The following is a 17,784-nucleotide window of genomic DNA, read 5'->3' as shown; positions in this document are numbered from 1 at the left end:
GAGTATGCAAGACGGAAGTATGTCCGATGCGAAACGATATGCTGTAGACCGTTTCTCGACTGTATGTGTGCGTCCGACAAAAGACGAGTATGGCTGATGCAAGACTATATGCTCTTGGCAGAGCTAGTCGACTTTGTGAGTACGTCCGAAGAGAGACAATGTGCTGCTATCGGGGCCTCTCGACTCTAAGAGTACGGCCAATGCGAGGTGATACACTGTTTGGGTTGCCGACCGATCTTACAAGCATAGGTGACGCGAGGCAATTTCTCTACTCTATGACAACGTAATACACAAATATGTACGGCCAATGCGAGTCTGTTAGCTGTTGGTGGAACACATGGTATCTACGAATCGGGCTGTGTGAGATGATACACTGGTTGCGCACCTTCTTGTCTATGAGTTTGCAAGACATGAGTTCAGCCCACGCAAAACAATAGGCTGTTTACCAGCCTCTCACTTCTATGAGTACCTGAGATGCAAGGATGGCCAATGGAAGGTGATGCGCTATTGGCATGGCAGGTGTAATACAAGTACGCAAATTGTGAGAATGGCTGGTATGAGACAATGCGCTGTTGGTGCGGGCAGTCGAATACGAGTATGTGAAACTTGAATATGGCCAAACAGAGATGATTCAGAGTAGGCATGGCCAATTGACTCCAGATGTATGGCCGATGCAAAATGTTATGTTTCTTGCACAGCCTCTAGACTCCATGTGTACGGCCCACACAAGACGATAGGCTGTTGTCACGGCCAGTTGACAATACTACTATGGCCAATGCAGTCGACAGGCTGTGGGCGTGGCCAGTTGACCATACGAGTAAAGCCACCACGGCATGATATGTTGTTGATGCAGCCTCTTAACTCTGCAAGCACACAAGACACGGGTATGGCTGACACGAGATAAGTGGGTGGTATGGCTGGTCAATATGATTATGCGAGACGCAAGCACCACGGACGTGAGATGATATGATACGCTAGCAGCCATTCTAATCTAATTGTACGCAAAATGCGAGTACGGATGACGCGAGCCGATATGCTGCTGGCGTGGCCAGTCATCTGTACGATTTGAAAGACACGTGTATGGCTGATGTGAGACGATACATTGCTGGCGTGGCCGGTCAACTCTTCGAGTAGACAAGACGTGAGTACTGCCAATGCAAGATGTTACGCTGTTCTGGCAGGCTCTCGACTCTGAGAGTACAGCCGACCTGAGTCCATTCATTGTTGGCATGGCCGGTCGATTCTACTTGTAAGCAAGGCGCAAGTACGGCCAATGGGAGATGATTCGGTCTTTGCACGGCCTCTTGACTACGAGTACAGCCGATAACGAGACAATTTGCTATTGGCATGACCTCTCTGCTCTGCGGGTGTGTGAGACGTGAGTGCAGCGTGAGACAATTTGCTTTGCCACAGCCTCTGGACTATGAGAACATGAGGCGCAAGTACAGCCTACGCCAGATGATGAGTTGCTGGCGGGGCCTCTTGACTCTGCAAGTATGCAAGACCTGATTACAGTCAATATGAAACGTATGCTGTTACGCAGCCTCTCAACTCTACGAGTACGGCGACCAGAGATGATTGATATATTTTTGGTGCAGCTGGTCAACTCAATGAGTACAGCAGGCATAAGACAATATAGTTGGTATGACTTCACGATTCTACGAGTACAGCTGACACAAGATGGTACACTGTTGGCGCGGCCTCTTGACTCTGTGACTAGGACAATGAAATTTCCGCAGAACAAGCAACCACTGCCATTGGCGCCTCAAGTTCCACCTCATCAAGTAGTTGATATCCTTCCTGAATGAGGACCAATGTGCCTACTTGGAACGCCGACATTAGCCAATTGTTCTTGTTCAGGTTGAAGGGCTTCCGAAGTGATATTTTTGCTGCTGGTCTTTCCCACCTTGAAACTCATGTGCATCACGGGTTGCCGGCTGTGAGGGCACGGTGCTAGGGAGAAGGGGTAAGCACAGCCGGGCTTCATGCACTCACCGATGACATATCTGTTGTGCTGGTTTGATATTTAAACATGGATGTCTCACAGCCCGGTGCGTCCTTACTCCGGGGTCAAGCAGTTTGGGTTGGTGTGTCGCACAGACTGTAAGGTGCCCACAACTGGGTAAAGAAATGGACAGCCGTGTTTGTCCGCTAGAGCAATGCTCGAGTCCTTTCAAGTTTCATTCAGCTGATTGGCTAGCAAGTATGCTGAACTCGCAAATTACAAACAAGCATGTTTGTTTCGTGCACTCCCTGGGCTACACCCAGTTTCGCTGGCCATCCTTCTTCACAGAGTAGAAGGGCACTGAATTTTTTAGATGCGACGGCATCTCATTCACTCGCCTTGTCCCTCCATACGGCGTTGGCGTTGTCCGTCCACACCCCTCTCCCATTCTCCTCGCCGCGCGAGCTGCGCTCTCCGCCGCTCAGCCCCTCTCCTCTCTGATAACGAACACTCTCTCGCGAGGGGCATTGGATTGGATTTGATTCGATTGGATTGGCTTGGATTTGGATTGGATTGGATTAAAGTGTATTGTGTTGGATTGTGTTGCGTCATAGCCGCGCCACATTGCGTCATAGCCACGGCAGGGGGTTCACGGCACGTTTCACGCGATGGGAGAATCAACCTAACAGAAACAACAACGGAACCCCCTATGCGTCGCATCTACACAGGGGTTCCCGCGAGGGGAGGTGGGAGTAATTTTTGCCCTCATTCTAACTTCTTTTGCACTGTTAGTATTCATCGCGCACCACCAAAGAGCTTGTCAACATTTCCATTACCTCGGTGCGTCCTTCCTATGCTAGCAACTTGCGTGGGCCACTGATGGTGAGAGCTATTATTGGGAAGTAAGACGGGGATAAGAACATGCATGCATCATCCATTTAAATGCCCCTAGTAGCTCACCCGAGTGATGTTCCAGGTGACGGACAGTGTAAGAAAGGGATGCGAAGGGCTGCCTTGCAACTCAATTTTGCAGAGGGCCTGCCTGAGGAAGAAAAGGAGGATGACAGTCGACTTGAAGGTGCACGCCCCGACCAGTTGCTGCAGCCGCCGCCTGTCGACGAGGAATCCAGTTGCGCATCGCCGGCGTCGTCAAGCGGAGGAGTCTATTCGGTCAGTTCATTGGAGGTTGGGGGGGAGGTGCTCGGCTATCAGCATAGCTGCTCGGGAACGCAGCTGAGCTGTGTGATAACAGTGGAACCTATGAATGAACTGAAGGGGCGTTATCGGCGTAGCATGCACTTGAGCTTTCGCACTGTCTTGATATGATGCGCACCAGACACACCGCCACACTTGGTGACAGCAAGCACATGACTGCGCTTCGTCGTAAATAAAGTATTATAAACAAAGCTAAGAACTGCAGGATATCTTCAGTATGTTTGTTTCATGCCATACAAAAATTTAGTAAACCTTCTCGCACAAGCCTTTTATTTTTTGACGAGCTTAGTCGGTGAAACATGCCTCCAAATTCTGTTTCATTTTTGTGATAGGAAGTCGCTAATTATTTTCCTCAATTTGAAACTATCTGCTTCCAATCGCCATTGTTTGAAAAAAATCCTTCTTTGCTTCGTGTTCACTTTGAAACAAAAAAATCGCTATTCACACACCTTTACCGAACCAAAGTCAAAATTGAAATGATGCTTACTGAGGCAGGCTGCCTCAGTAAGCATCATTTCAATTTTTAGTTTGGTTTAACCCTTTGCCTTGCCAAATGTCCAGTCAAAAACTTCAGGCAGATGAATGTGAACTATCGTCTGTTCTCTTAGTGCTTATATGTACGGCAGTCAATGGAAAATCTTGGGGATGATTGCTGCAACTGACTATGTGTCGAAGCCATTCATGAGCTTTTACACTGGCCACTTGAATGGCCTTTGCTACATCTTCCCCTAGATGGTAGCATGGAATGGCCCGAGTCATTGCTTGGTCAATGCTCTATCTGCTCAGTTAGTGAAGCGCCATTATATGTCGCAAAGTAATAGAAGAAGGCGAGAATAGGAAAATGCCAAGCTTAATCATTTAGTTTTATAAATGGACGAAGCGTTCCTTGTTCTGGAACAGAAGCTTGAAAAACTGCGAAAGGCGTTATCCCCAGCGCGGACAAAGTTTGTCGGCCTTAACATCTGTTTAATAACACGCATTGTTTCCCCTGAATTTTTGGTATTAGGAATGTAATACATGGCTGCATGTGCAAGTGCACAACGACTTAGCCACTAGTACATCAGGGGCCGAATTCTCTGAAGCGATGGCCATCACTTTGAAACAGTGCTGTACTGGCATGCCAGTGCATGTATTCTTGGGTTTGGGAGTCGTGTGGAGGGTGTAAAAAGGGTGTAAAACACACTGTCACACCCTTACATTTTTTACACCCTTTTACTCCCTTTATTGCCCCTTCACGTGACTCCTGAACCTAACAATGCATGCACTGACATTCCAGCACCGTGTTGTTTCAAAGTGATGGCCGTCGTTTTAGGGAATTTGGCCCCAGGAGAGTAATTGGTACACATTTTCAAGATTTGAGGCCAGGCTATGGACGTACAGTGTTGGTCAAAACTAACCAAAACTATGAAACATATGATTAAGTAGTGCGGTAAGGACGGGACAAAAGTAGAGACCACACAGGACTAGCGCTACTCCTGTGTGGTCTCTACTTTTGTCCCGTCCTTACTGCGCTACTTAATCATGTTTCACAGTTGGAACCAACTAGCCCACATTTACGCGTTGACAAGTAGCCAAAACTAACTACCCAGAGTGTAGCTAGCGACCATGCTTGGAGCAGCTGCACTTCGCTATCGCGGCACTGACATCAATGCCACTCACAGACGCTCGCCAGTTGTGGCAATTCAAGACAGCGAAAAGGAACATTGTTCCCACTTTATCACGTTTGCACACTGAAGAATGACACTCCTTCTCACCCTTTCTTATTCCCATACCACCAAGCATCTGCAAGTGCTGGTAATGTCAGAGCCCTGCCATATTAGAGTGCAGCTACTCTGGGCATGGTCCTCGTGGCCTGGGAACTTTTGGCCAAGAGTGCACCTCGTGTAGTCGTGTAGTATGGAAAATGAGCAGGGGCATGAAAAAAGGCTGTGCCCTCCTTGAGTGGTCGTTTTGAGGAGGCGAGTTTCTGCTGTTGTGTGCAACTGCGTCACATGAGCCGCCATCGTGACAGGTGTGCATGCGAACTGCCTGCCCGTGCACGCAGAGCGACCTGCTGGACCTGTTCTCGCTGAACCTGCACCGCATCGACAAGGACGTGCAGCGCTGCGACCGCAACTACGCCTACTTCACCACCGCCAACCTCGAGAAGCTGCGCAACGTCATGTGCACGTCAGTAACAGTCACACTGCACTCCTCCCCCCCCCTTCCCTTCTCTTTTGAGACATGGCGTGTGTTCTGTGCTCTGGTTGCCTGCGGGATGTTCTTGTGGGCTCCTCCTGCGGAGCAAATAATGAGACAGGAGGGGTAACACTGCTTCCTATGGTGGCCAAATAGTGTCACAAGCACTTGGCCTAGGTTAACTCTTTCGTTACGGTGGAAAAACAGTCGATTTTAAGTGCTTCCACAAAACTATTTCTTTCTCTTGAGCTAGTGGACACATTTAGCATTGCTATGCATCGAATTGTAGCTTATAGATTTCTCTTACAAACACATAACAGCAGTTTTGTGAAAGGCACAATTACTTACAGTTTATTACTCAAATAATAACAAAAAAAATGCACAAAAAAGTTTACACGCAACGTATACAGTCTAATCCCTCTACAACGAAGTCCACTTCAACGAAATTTCCGCTTCAACGAAATATTTCCAATTCCCCGTCAGCTAGCCATAGAAGTCAATGCAACGAAGTCCTCGCCACAAAGAACCATTTGTCTGGCTTGCTTTCGCTTCAACCAAATTTTCGATGAATTGGGCTGGGTTTGAACAATTATTTTACAATAAAATAAGCATAGCGCCAGCTATCTGTAACTTTTAAAACATTCAGGACGCTTAGTTTCACCGAAAATACAGTGGCTAGAATAGGCGCCCACACCGCCACCCAAAACGAAACACAAAAAAAGGTCATAGGCGGACGCCATTGTTTGATGGTGATAACGATGTGGCTGGCCGTCATTACATGAGGCACAGGCCCGGTTTGCCAAGCCGGAGCCACAGCCAATCTGTATCCAACTGAAATTGTTGAAATCGCACGAATGTGCTCCGCTGCTGGCGCGGCGCCGTCATGTATGCGTTGTGACTCGTGAGCAGCTGTCCTTGCCGTTTTCCTTCTACCATTCTTCATAGCCAAGAGCAAAAATCATGTTTGCGTGTTTGGTCTTGGAGCCAAGTAATCCTATCTTAGTCGCGAGCGCGCGGTCATGTTTAATGCAAGCGCGCGTCTTGCCTGCCAAGGTCAGTAGCTGCCATGCCCTGTCAGAGGATAAGATAACGGCACTGCTCCTGCCACAAGCGAAAGGGGGGCTTCCGACGGCCTAGCAGCTATCTGCAAGTAATCAGCTCGGTGGGCAAGCCTTGTTGTGCAGCAATACGTTTTGCGCCTGCATTTCTTCACCCCCCTCCGTAATGCGTTCTTTGCGTGCAGTGAACACAGATAACCATTGGTATGTTTGTTATCCGAATAAACATGGCGTTATTGTGCGTCACTCCTTTTTCTAAACATTGTTTTTTTGCTGCCAATGATGCGGAAACATACGGGGCTATTTTTCGGGCCTTTCCGTGGTGTGTTGGGGCGGATTTCGCCTCAACGAATTTTCGCTTCAACGAATTTTTTCGCACGTCCCGTCAATTTCGTTGTAGCGGGATTCGACTGTATAGGCGATTGCAATGAGCCTAAAAATTATTTTAGGAATTCCAAGATATAAAAATTTTTTCTACATTTTTTGGCTATGATTCAATATATATATCAACGCTGTACACCAAGCTTTGTATTTTTATGGGCCCGTCAACCTAGTGGAACTGACGGCTGTGCCCCTCCTCGAAGCCACTCGAGTGTAAGTCGGTCATGCATCCAAGCACACTTTTTTGTGTTCTGACACAAAATCCTTTTTACTTCAGTGGTAAAAAACCAGAAAAAAAAATCCAGCGCTCTTGAGAAGTGTCCCGCATCGCTTCATAGCAGTAACCTGACACGAGTTCCAGGTTATCATTAAGGTGATAACGCGATTTGACGCGGTGCATTTGGCAAAATATCCCCACCGGACGTTATCCAGACCCTACACATCAACGTGTAAAGCTGCAGTCGTCAGATAGGAAGCCCGATTTGTTTATAAATATAACCCAAGTACAGCGGACGCTGTTTTCACACAACTCGCCACTATCGCGGGTTCAAATTTCACTCTTGGCGCGGTCTCTGCACGCGAAATATCAACAAAACATTATAAAATCGAAAAATGAGTTGTCAATAAATACGCCAGATGGTGTTAGTTGTCCACCAGGCGCCGTTTTTAGCTTTTGTGGGATATTTGAAATCATCAGAACTCCATGTCCGATGGCCTATGGCGCCGTAAGGAGAGAGTTAAGCCAGAGGCATATAAAGATCTCACTGAGTGGCTGCCACGATCGACATTTTACTGTACAGTTCTGATATGAACTGTGGCTGCTATCATTTCGTCTGTCAGCTGTCGCTACCCTCTCCTTCGCAGCTGCGAAGCTTTGTTGTGCGCATTCTTTTTCACTGTGACACTATCTGGTCACTTGCTCGTGCTTCCCCCAATGGGACATTTTGCCCCCTACATATTTTCGTGCTTTGTGTCTCCTCCACACCTTTTTGGGTCTTCTTTTAATTAGGCTTGTGAAAAACGCTAGGCCACTTGCGCTATCCCGTAGTAAAGGCCAGTTCCGTGTTCGTTATGTGCACGCAGATGGGATGGGTTGGCTATGAATGCACAGGTACAGACAGGATACAGGTGCTTGTGGGTGTACTTGGTTTTGCTTTGAGTTAACTTTCACTGGGAAGTTGGCCTTGCCGCAAGAGGCGTGTATTACGGACACTTGTAACAGCAATGTGCTAGTTCTAGATGTGCGAATAGGAGCACGTGTTTGCAAAGTTGGATTTGCTTGCTTTGAAGTTAGCTTTTGCTGCTGTGCTGGCTTCGCCACAAAGCAGCTTCTCTCCATAGACCTTCAACGTAAAAAAGTGCCGTTAATAGCTTTCACACTTATAGGGGTGCAGTACCCAGAGGAGGAATTCTCCTCTAATATTGCATTGTTTTGGCCTAGCCCTCCCCTTGTCAAAAGGTCCACTCTTTTTAGCTCTGCCTGTCGGCCCATTTTAGGTCCTGGTCCGTGTGAAGATTTCCCATATAACTGTACTGGTCTTCAAAGTAATGCTTCTTGCATGAATGCCCAGCAGCCTAGTCTGCATGCATGGCAGGGTGAGGTGATCAATGTCGCCCTCCCCATGGTGTCGCAGGTATGTGTGGGAGCACCTGGATGTGGGCTATGTGCAAGGCATGTGTGACCTGGTGGCTCCACTGCTGGTCATCTTCGATGATGGTGAGTGCCATGCTGATACCTTCTTCCCCCAGGATAGCTAGGAGGGGAGACGATGGCTCAATCATTTCTGTGTGCCTAATGTGGTGACACCCTCCTTGCCTCACTGACTGTGTGTGTGCAGAGATGCTGACGTACAGCTGCTTTTGTGAGCTGATGAAGCGCATGGCGGCCAACTTTCCTCATGGGGGCGCTATGGACCACCATTTCGCCAACATGCGTTCCCTCATCCAGGCAAGCATGCGCGCGCTCTCTATTGCCCCGAGACTCCCGTTAAGACAAACTCAGTTAAGATGAACACTATGGTTAAGACGAACGAGATTTTTGCTCTCTTTTAACACCCATAATGCAAAAACCCTCCGCTTAATAAGACAAATTTCTGATAATACAAATTTTTACGGTCCCTTTGGGAGTCTACTATACGTTTCACTACATGTTTTTGTTGTTGCTGTTGCGTTGCTTTACAAATCTTGTCTAGCTATTTCTTGCGAGTTTCTAAAAGTTTTTTTTTCATAGGTGCAAGAGCGTGAAAGCGTGAGTGTGTTGAACGTGTCCTGTCTGCCAAAATAGCATCTCCTGTATTGTGCTCCTGGCTACGAAATAATACCGTAAAAACCCGCGTATAATACGGACCCGAGTATAATACGAGGTGCAATTCGGGGGCAGCAAAATCAGAAAAAAAAGTTTTCATCCGCATATAATGCAAGGTAAAGAGCACACAAAACATTTATTTGCACTGCAGTTACCCTTCAGTCATTGTCAGTTTTTGCTGGCACTGTCTCCCGACGTCCGTTCAGTCATCGTCAGGTTCGCTGCCGCTGTCTCCTGAAGTCGCCTTGTTGGAAATGTCTTGCCACAGAAAGTGGTCCTCAGTGCCATCAAGGGCGTTCGAGGTGCCGCATTTCTTAAAAGAGCGACTCACGAGCTCCTCTGGGATGCTGGCCCACGCATCTGGGATCCAGCCACAAAGCACCGCTATAGAAGCCCGCGTCAGCCATCCAGTAGCTGTCACTTATGGGTCTCCTGGCCTCATCCACTTTTGGTAGCAGGACCTGATGCAGTCTTTGAAGGGCTTGTTGATGCAAACGTCTAGCGGTTGCAGCTGGGATGTCATTCCTCCTAGAATGACAATGAGTTTGGTGTGGGGTTCACGCAATGACTTCTTCACAGAATTGGCCAGGTGGCAGCGAAAGGCGTCCAACACGAGCACTGACGGCAACCCCCAACAGTGCTCCAGGCCGCCGACACCACACAGACTTTCTCCAGTCAAGCACCAGTTGCTTTCTCCGCCCGCGAATGCTGCCTTCGATGACGCCGAACTGCCGTCCTGCAGCGCAATTCCTGATGGTCTCGGCACATAAAATAACTTTTCTTTTAATTGCCGCCGAATTCTGCCTTTGTGCACCCGACATCGTGATAGACTTGCGGTGAACGTGACGATCCTTCGCGTGGTCAAAACAATCAAAATGGCGTTGGCTGAGAGAAGCAGCAGCCAGCTAACGCCACCGCAAGATGGCCCACCCTCCGCTGAAACCGAAAGTGCAAATTTTCGGCTGAAAACTTTGGGATCCACATATAATACGAGGCACAAATTTTACATAGTAAAATTTGGAAAAAAACCTCGTATTATACGCGGGTTTTTACGGTAGTCCCAGGTGTGGTGCCAATCTTTTTTGATGGAGGCGAAAACAAGAGCGGCGCGTACGTGTCAAGACTCTGGCGCACGTAAAGGTCCCCGAGTGGCTGCGTTTTAAACTACAGCCATCCACTAAGGCTTGCTTTGTAGCCGAGGTGTAGCTTCAGGGGACGTGCTCCTCCAAACAACTTTTTTTTTAATAATGAAGTTAGGAGGCTGAAATTTTCACAGCTTATAGAGATTGAGCTCCTCTGGTCATATATGTAATCAGATTTTGAATAGCTGCTCCGGATAAAATGTTACGCAGCATGACTTTCAGAAAAATGGCTTTTTTGTGCACACTTTTTTTTATAGTAAAAATTTTTTCTGAAACTTTTAAAATAGCCTAGGTGGTTCCTTATGAACTGCAGAGTGCACAAATCTACCTAAAAAAGCCTCATCATTTTCCTCACCACGAAAAAAAAATGACTGGTAGTGTGCCTTTTTTTGTTCTGTATATTTTTATTTTATGACCGCCAGAAATATCTAAGGACACAAATTGCATAATGAACAAGATTTGTGCACTCTACGTGTTATAATGAACATTTGTGCAAAATTTCATCCTGATAGGACAACTTTAACTGGGAAAATAAGTGTGCACAAACTCAGAAAACGGACAAAAACAACAAGCTGAGAAAAACGCAATTGAAAGTTTATTTCTTTGGCAGATTCAGAAATTCTTGCTCGAACAACATGAAATTTGGTGGGGATACAGTCTGAAATGTCCACATTGAGGTACTAAAACTAGAATGCTCCTGCTGCATAAGTTGCACCCTCACGGTTTTTGCTGGGGTAGTCCTTGGTGTGGGACCGTTTCACCAGGCTGCGGCAATGGGGGCTAGCCTTAGCAGTCAGCTTTGCACACATCTGCCTGACCCTCCGCTGGTCACTTGCATTGCTTAGTCTGACCAGTTCTTCTGAAGGGAAGATTCCCAGTTCTTGGAGAACTTGCTCAAAGCTAGTGTGGCCTCTGTTGAACCACAACCCTGTGAGGGCAGTGGCAGTCTCCACTACAGTGAACTGCAGGTTGTACGATAGCGTCCTGTGCCAGATGCGCAGTGCTGCTTCCGTCTCCATGGCATGGGATGAGCAGTCAACATTTTTTTCACACACAAGAGGCATGAAAGGCTTGCCACACTTCCTCCTCTTGCTCATCAAGCTTTTGGTGGCAGCTACAAGTACAAGTAGTTTGACAGCACCTCAAAATCCAGGCAGAGACCAGTGTCAAGAGAAATGGCAGTGCTGTTGTGTCTCGTGTCTTTGCTTCTGCCAAGTACCATCAAAAATCACACTGAGGTCAGTCTGACCAGCTTGCAACGCAGTTACTTGCCTTGCTTCAGCAAGGTTGTCAGAGACGCCTTTTGTGGCCGCAACATGAACTTTCTTGGCAGTGTTGTAGAACGTCTTTTGATGCTGTGGTTTTGGTAGTCCAAGAATGGCACAAAACCTGCATAGCTGATCGTGTCCGATGCCAACCGCGCGTGCAGCGAGTACCGCTTTCACATTGACGGCGAAACTATCACGGGGAGGCCGCAAACCGGAACTGCAGAGTTCCGGTTTGCGGCCTCCGCGACCGACGGCGGCAGCGCGCTGCGACGAGTAAACAGAAGAAATCACTCCCGAAGCCACTCCCGCAGGGCACTTCTCGTTTTTGCACTTCAGTTCCAGTACCGATGCGAGGCCCTTCCGCTTGTTCGCAACCTCGACTACGACGAGTTCGCACTTCCCGCACGTCGCGCACACGGCGGCACTCAAGGTCAGTCAGAGCGCCGACTCCACAGATAACTGCACCGTTCCCGTGGCTGGCTGTCTCCTCACCTTGGAAGGCTGCCGACTTCTTCTCCGATGCGCTTATAAAGTCGATATCTTCGCCGATAAAATCAGCCCCGCCTGGTAGAGCCGCGCTTGCAACGATTGAAGGCCCGGGGCCGTTAGGCCTCACGGTGCCGGTCGTGCCGGCATTGGCCGTGGTCGTCACAATGCTGCGCCGCTTGCGCTTTCCTTTGTACCGGCATGAAGTACGCTGCTTCCGGCGACAAAAGTCACGCTTCTCCTCACCGTTCACGATTAAAAACACACGATAAGGAAATAGAAAAGATAGCGCGAAGTAGCGAACGGAACGATGCGGGCGATGGCGGCTCACAAGCGGCAAGAGCCAATGGCGGTCCCGCTTTCGCGTCACGTGATTTAAATGCCCAGTGGGAGCTCGCAAAACAAGCGGGAAGAAACATTTTTTTTATTTTTTTTTTACGCGGAGATACGAAGCTGGCGAGCGGCTCAATCGAGAGAAGAAGGCTTGATCATCGCCTCCTCTAAAAAGATGCCTGGCAGCTCGCTCGGTCGGCCATTGTAGTCGGGACGGCCGTTATGGTGCGCTCGTCCGCCACGCGGCGGCGCTGGCGTCTGACACTACCTTCGGCGGCTTTCCCAAGCGCGTAGCATGGGTTGTCGCTGCAGAGCAGGCTTAAGTGCGCATTTTCAATATTTTTCTTACGCTAGGCGAACGTAAAAATTTTGGTCTGTCCATCAACCATCTAAACAGCTAGCAATGCTACTGCTGAGTCTTTAGGTTAGTGCGCTCCGAGTCTCCCATTCACAGCGTTCTCGGAGCCAGCTGGCTGCCGTGCAAACAACTTCGTGGGAGTTCTGGCTAGTAACGTTGGTTCTGGCAGCTTATGGGGTGCCAGAGATGCTCACCCCGAGTAAACCAATGGCAACCTGGTACCCCTGATGAAGTGACGGGTAGCTACGCGGGAAAAACTAACTTCGGGCTCTCGTCCAACCTCAGTAGCGGAATGGGATGATGAATCGGAAAATGAAAGTCACTTTGTGATTCGTGGTGAAGCCTACGTGGAATAACATGAAATAGAGGGAAGTCGCGGAGAGTGCAAGAGGGTTGGAGAAATGAGGGGGGGGGGGGGGGACCGCAGGAAGCGAGTAGTGAGTGTAAAAGAGTGGGTAGCACGTTAGAGCTATGTCTGGGAGGCACGACACAGAAATGTTATTTTCGCCAGTTTATTAGAAGGATACCACATCAGTGATATTCTGGCGGAACTACTAACAGTACAACAACGTTTCATGATGCCCAAAAAAAAATCCAATGACCACTTCAACCACACACAAATGTACGTATCACAGCGACGACCCAGAAGTGACCTACAACTTCAGCACCTTGCGGGACAATGGCTTTCGCTCAAGAAGCTTGGCCACCCTGTTACGGTCTGTAACACCGGCTGCATAATTCGTGAACAGGGGCTTCATGAATTTTTTCGCAATCAGCTGTAAAAGAGTCTTTCTGTGCTCTTTGTCCTTGTTGTTGCAAAGGAGAACAGGGAGGTCCATGAGTGTTTCGACACTTTTTTCCACGCTGATTTGCAGTGGCTTGAACACCGACTTCCGGTTATCAAGTACAGTGTCTGCAAACTTCCGCAGCCCAAGCAGTACTTTTACCAGTTCTTGGCTCGGATAAAAGAGCCCACCACGGTCCTGGTGCGCAATGAGCCCAAGAATGGGAGCGTTGCTCTTTGGTCCCTGAAGTAAGCAAGTGCAGCTCTCACAGGGAATGCGTTCGTTCGCAGCTCGAGCAATGTAGCCGCCAATAAGCGCTACGCTGGCCACTTCTGGATTGGAGGGGCATGCTCTTGTTGTGGTGCAGCGCTCCGCTAGCTCTTTTTGGGCAGTTTTCATCAACGTAGTCACTGCTTCAGAGTCCTGACGGCAACTTTGAGGGGCCGAAACAAGCTTCTGGGAGGAGAAAGAGGACGAACTTAGAACATTGCTGTTTGAAGAGGAAGCAACAATGCCAGTCTTCAACATCTTCTCCAACCCGTGTACAGCACTTTTAACGTCAAGTGCATCATTGCACCCTGAACTGCGACGCAAGAACCCAAACATAGATTCTATTGGGTCGCTTGACATTTTGCGTGTCAGGACAAACTTGAACATCTTCTCTGTGAGCAAAAAGCGGATGCACTCAACATTTGAATGGGTTGTAAAGACAAGGGCGTGGTACGTTTCTTTGCTGAAAAAATTCTCCACCAGACTCTCATCTTTGAGGTCTTCAATGTACGTAAGGAACACAAGTTCAAGCCACTCTAGCCTCTCGTCATCTGCTGTCGTAAACTGGCGAGCATCAGCATTGTTCAAGTGGATGTGCTTCTGGCAGTTGCTGACATCCATGAGTGTAAACCACTTCTGAATCATCTTCATGAAATGAATTGTCGGTCCTGCAGTAGCAAACTCTATATCACATGAGTGACCTGCTTGGTCCTTGAGATAGCTCAGTGCAGCTGTAACTGCAGCGCAGAATAGCTGTACAGCAGATCTCACATCCATCTTTTCAATGTTGGAGGGATAGAGATGTTTGCGAGTGAGAAATCTTACTGGCTTGACAGTCGAGCGTTGTTGCATCTTGTATAGCCTCTTCAAGTATTTTGACGATACCTCTTGATCACCACCAAGGTCCTTGGCCAGGAACTGCGACCTGATGTTTTTCACAATATGGCTCTGGTCAAAGGCAAGAAAGAAGGGTTTTGAAGAATCTGCAGGATGTGGGGCCTGAATACGTGCTTCACCGCCACACAAAATGTTCATAGCAACAACATTAACTTTGTGGTTGTCAGTGACAAGACGGACCACATCAAAACCCACTTCTTCTGTTTTACAAACCACATGACGAATACACGCAGCAAGCTGCTCACCGGTACATCCTTTGGTGAAAAAATAGGCCACAGGTATCTTGAACCTTGCGTGAAGGCCACAAAGAAGAAAACACAAAAGTGAGTTTGCCAGGGCTCCACTTTCCGACGTGGGAATCAGGTGTTCAAGATCGATGCTCATGTCAACATCTCCTACAAAAGCATCCCTTTGCTTGTGGTACTCCAGTTTCTGCTGGATTCGCATTTCGTCTACAACGAGTCCGCACACCTTGGCCTGTGGAGAATCCAGTGCTTGCAATTCTGTTTGCAAACGACAGCGAACCAATTCACTGAAGCCAACTTCTCCAGAAATACTGCCAATGTATTTTTGGAGTGTATTTCTGCATGGAAGCCTGAGCAGCTCCTCAGACCTTAAATGCTCGTAAGCTTTAGCTGACAGGTTCCTGAGGATGATGCAATGCCTTACTGTTAACTCTGCCCACCGCGGCGTTTTTTTCTTGTAGTTCTTGAACTGGTCAAAAAGAAATGCCGCCTTAACGTCCCCCTCCTCAGCGTCGGACACAACTTTGAGAAAGGAACTCACATGACATTCTTCTTTAAGCCTCCGGAGTTCTTCTTTGTAAGAGTCGACAGTCTTGGCCAGCCTTTCGTTCTTTAGTTTCAACGCCCGTTCTTTTTCACGCCACCGCTTTCGGGCAATGAAAAAACTCGACGAGACAGGTTTCGCCGTTTGCGTACCGCAGGAACGCTTTACAAACACTCTAGGGCCCGGAGTTGTTTCGTTGGCTGGTTCAGACATGCAAACACCCGTTGGGTCGTTAGGTTGGTCGTTGCAATCTCCCCTTTCCGCAAGTTGATCAGGAGAGATCCTCGGATCCGGTGCATCGGCAGTACCAGGTTCACTCTGACATTCGCTTGACGTGCCGGCCTTCCCGTTATCCACTGTGCATCCGCTTAGCGGAACAGCGTTGGTTGAGGTGATGGATGAGGGCTCACGCTTACGTTTGCGTATGCTGGCTTCACTTCGTGCGGTGGACGGAGGCTTCGTCATGTACGATGGGTAGCCGGGAAAAATACTTGGCACAACACCTGGCTTCAGCTGTCGGTTCTTGCAGTTTTCTTTAAAGTCACATGCTTGAAAGTGCAAACTGCACACAACGGAGTAGTTCGAAGTGCTGTTGGGCACCCAATCCTTCCTGGAAATGACCTTGAGCCATCGTCCGCGTGCGTCAAGATCGGCGGGTATCTCGTGAAACGAGACACCGGGCTCCTTTTTTCTTTGGCTTTGCGTGCAATGAGGCACGCAACAGTACCGCATGGCTGGACACGTTAGCACATACCAGTCACTAACACCACAAACTGAACGCAACGCAAGGAAAACGAGCTCAAACAAGACAAAGGGGCGACAGACAACAACGTAGCCACTAAAACCAGGCGGGCCTGGCGTGGGCCGGCGTGGCTGGATAGTGTCAGACGCCAGCGCCTCTGGCGGTAGCTTCCGCCAAAAAAGAGAGAGAAACAGGAGAGGGTTTGGCAGGACGGGGGCCGCTGGTGTGACAGGCATCTTTTTAGAGGAGGCGATGGCTTGATCTACCTCTCTCAAGTGACCAAAATGGCGGCGAGCCACGCTGCCGTGCGGAATAAATTCTCAAACCTGGCCGAAATTTGGCTTGATTGCGCGATTTCTTGGGTCACCGCGAGTCATTCAGACACATTTTTCACTAAGTTCTCGTTCGTATTTCGTTTTCATTTTTTTACCCATGAAAGAAGGATAGTCAAAGATGCTAATGCAAGGGAAAACAAAAAATCGGTATATTTCGAAAAAATCGCGTTTTTTCGACCCGCGTGTCCCCTTCAACATGTAAAACCCCTCCCAAATTTTCTTTTCTTGCTGGGAAAACGGCCGCGGTGATGCCCACCTTTTCTTCTGCTGCAGATTCTGGATGGTGAGATGTTTGAGCTAATGCATCAAAATGGAGACTACACGCACTTCTACTTCTGCTACCGGTGGTTCCTCCTGGACTTCAAGCGAGGTAACCGTGCTTGCTTCATTCGACTGCTTTGCTTCGTCGAAATTCAAGGCAAAATTGGTGTCGCTCATCTTGCCTGTGCTCTGCTGAGGCAGCAAAACTCTTGAGGGGCCCAGCAGGAGTGCCTTGATTCTGGCAGATCATCCAACCCAGTGAGGGCAGCCCTACGCATGTAATATTTACCAGCACATGTTGAATACTCATCCGATATTGGAATCTATTGAATAGCGACTTTACAGCTCGAGAATCAATAAGACAATTTAGAGAGACTGTAGTGCAGTGCCTGTGCTTGGTGCAATGCTTATCACGATGTGCTGTGCTTGTGCAGAGCTGGTGTACCAAGACGTGTTCAGCGTGTGGGAGACCATCTGGGCTGCGCAGCATGTGGCGTCTGGCAACTTTGTACTCTTCATTGCCTTGGCAATGGTCGAGTACTACCGTGACATCATCCTCGAAAACAACATGGACTTCACTGACATCATAAAGTTCTTCAATGGTGCGTACTGACCCACTGTTGTTTTTTGACGGTGATCATTTGCATCTCAACCTAAGCTTCCTGGGCAGAAGCTAACTGTCCCATTGGGCTCCAGCTGCACTATGGCCATGATGGCCACAGCCAAGATGCTTCGTGCTTGTCCAAACACTCTTGCTTCTCTCACCTTGCTCTGCATAAAACTTCTGCGATTGTTGCTTGGCACAAACAATTTTATAGAGAAATGCAAACACAGCTTCTGGCACAGAGGTTGGCGTTGTCAAACAAGGGCTGCCCGCCTTGCCTTTGAACACTTTTACTTGTGTCATGTGCCTCACCCTAGGTTCTTCATCCCTGGTTTTGAAATTAAACGAGACACATTTTCGCCTATGGGGCTGCCTTCCGCTGATGATCGTTTCGGAGCTCATGTGGGACATCAGTGCCAAAGCAAACTGCCT

General features: G+C 48.5%; 1 protein-coding gene across 1 annotated transcript in view; it reads left to right on the top strand.

Moving 5' to 3' along the window:
- The window catches only part of LOC144147196 (small G protein signaling modulator 2-like), a 96,414-nt gene that overhangs the window by 69,081 nt on the left and 9,549 nt on the right, over positions 1–17,784 (top strand). The window contains exons 16-21 of the mRNA XM_077679266.1: positions 2,979–3,115; positions 5,205–5,329; positions 8,412–8,494; positions 8,616–8,725; positions 16,761–16,857; positions 17,183–17,350. Coding sequence (XP_077535392.1) covers positions 2,979–3,115; positions 5,205–5,329; positions 8,412–8,494; positions 8,616–8,725; positions 16,761–16,857; positions 17,183–17,350 — 720 coding nt within the window. The remainder of the gene's footprint in view (positions 1–2,978; positions 3,116–5,204; positions 5,330–8,411; positions 8,495–8,615; positions 8,726–16,760; positions 16,858–17,182; positions 17,351–17,784) is intronic.

The sequence above is a fragment of the Haemaphysalis longicornis genome, unplaced genomic scaffold (genome assembly GCF_048455015.1).
Source record: "Haemaphysalis longicornis isolate Haplotype H1 unplaced genomic scaffold, Haemaphysalis longicornis Haplotype H1 scaffold_7, whole genome shotgun sequence".
Taxonomy (NCBI): domain Eukaryota; kingdom Metazoa; phylum Arthropoda; class Arachnida; order Ixodida; family Ixodidae; genus Haemaphysalis; species Haemaphysalis longicornis.
Note: the sequence above shows the minus strand (reverse complement) of the source record. Positions and strands in the feature narration are given on the sequence as shown.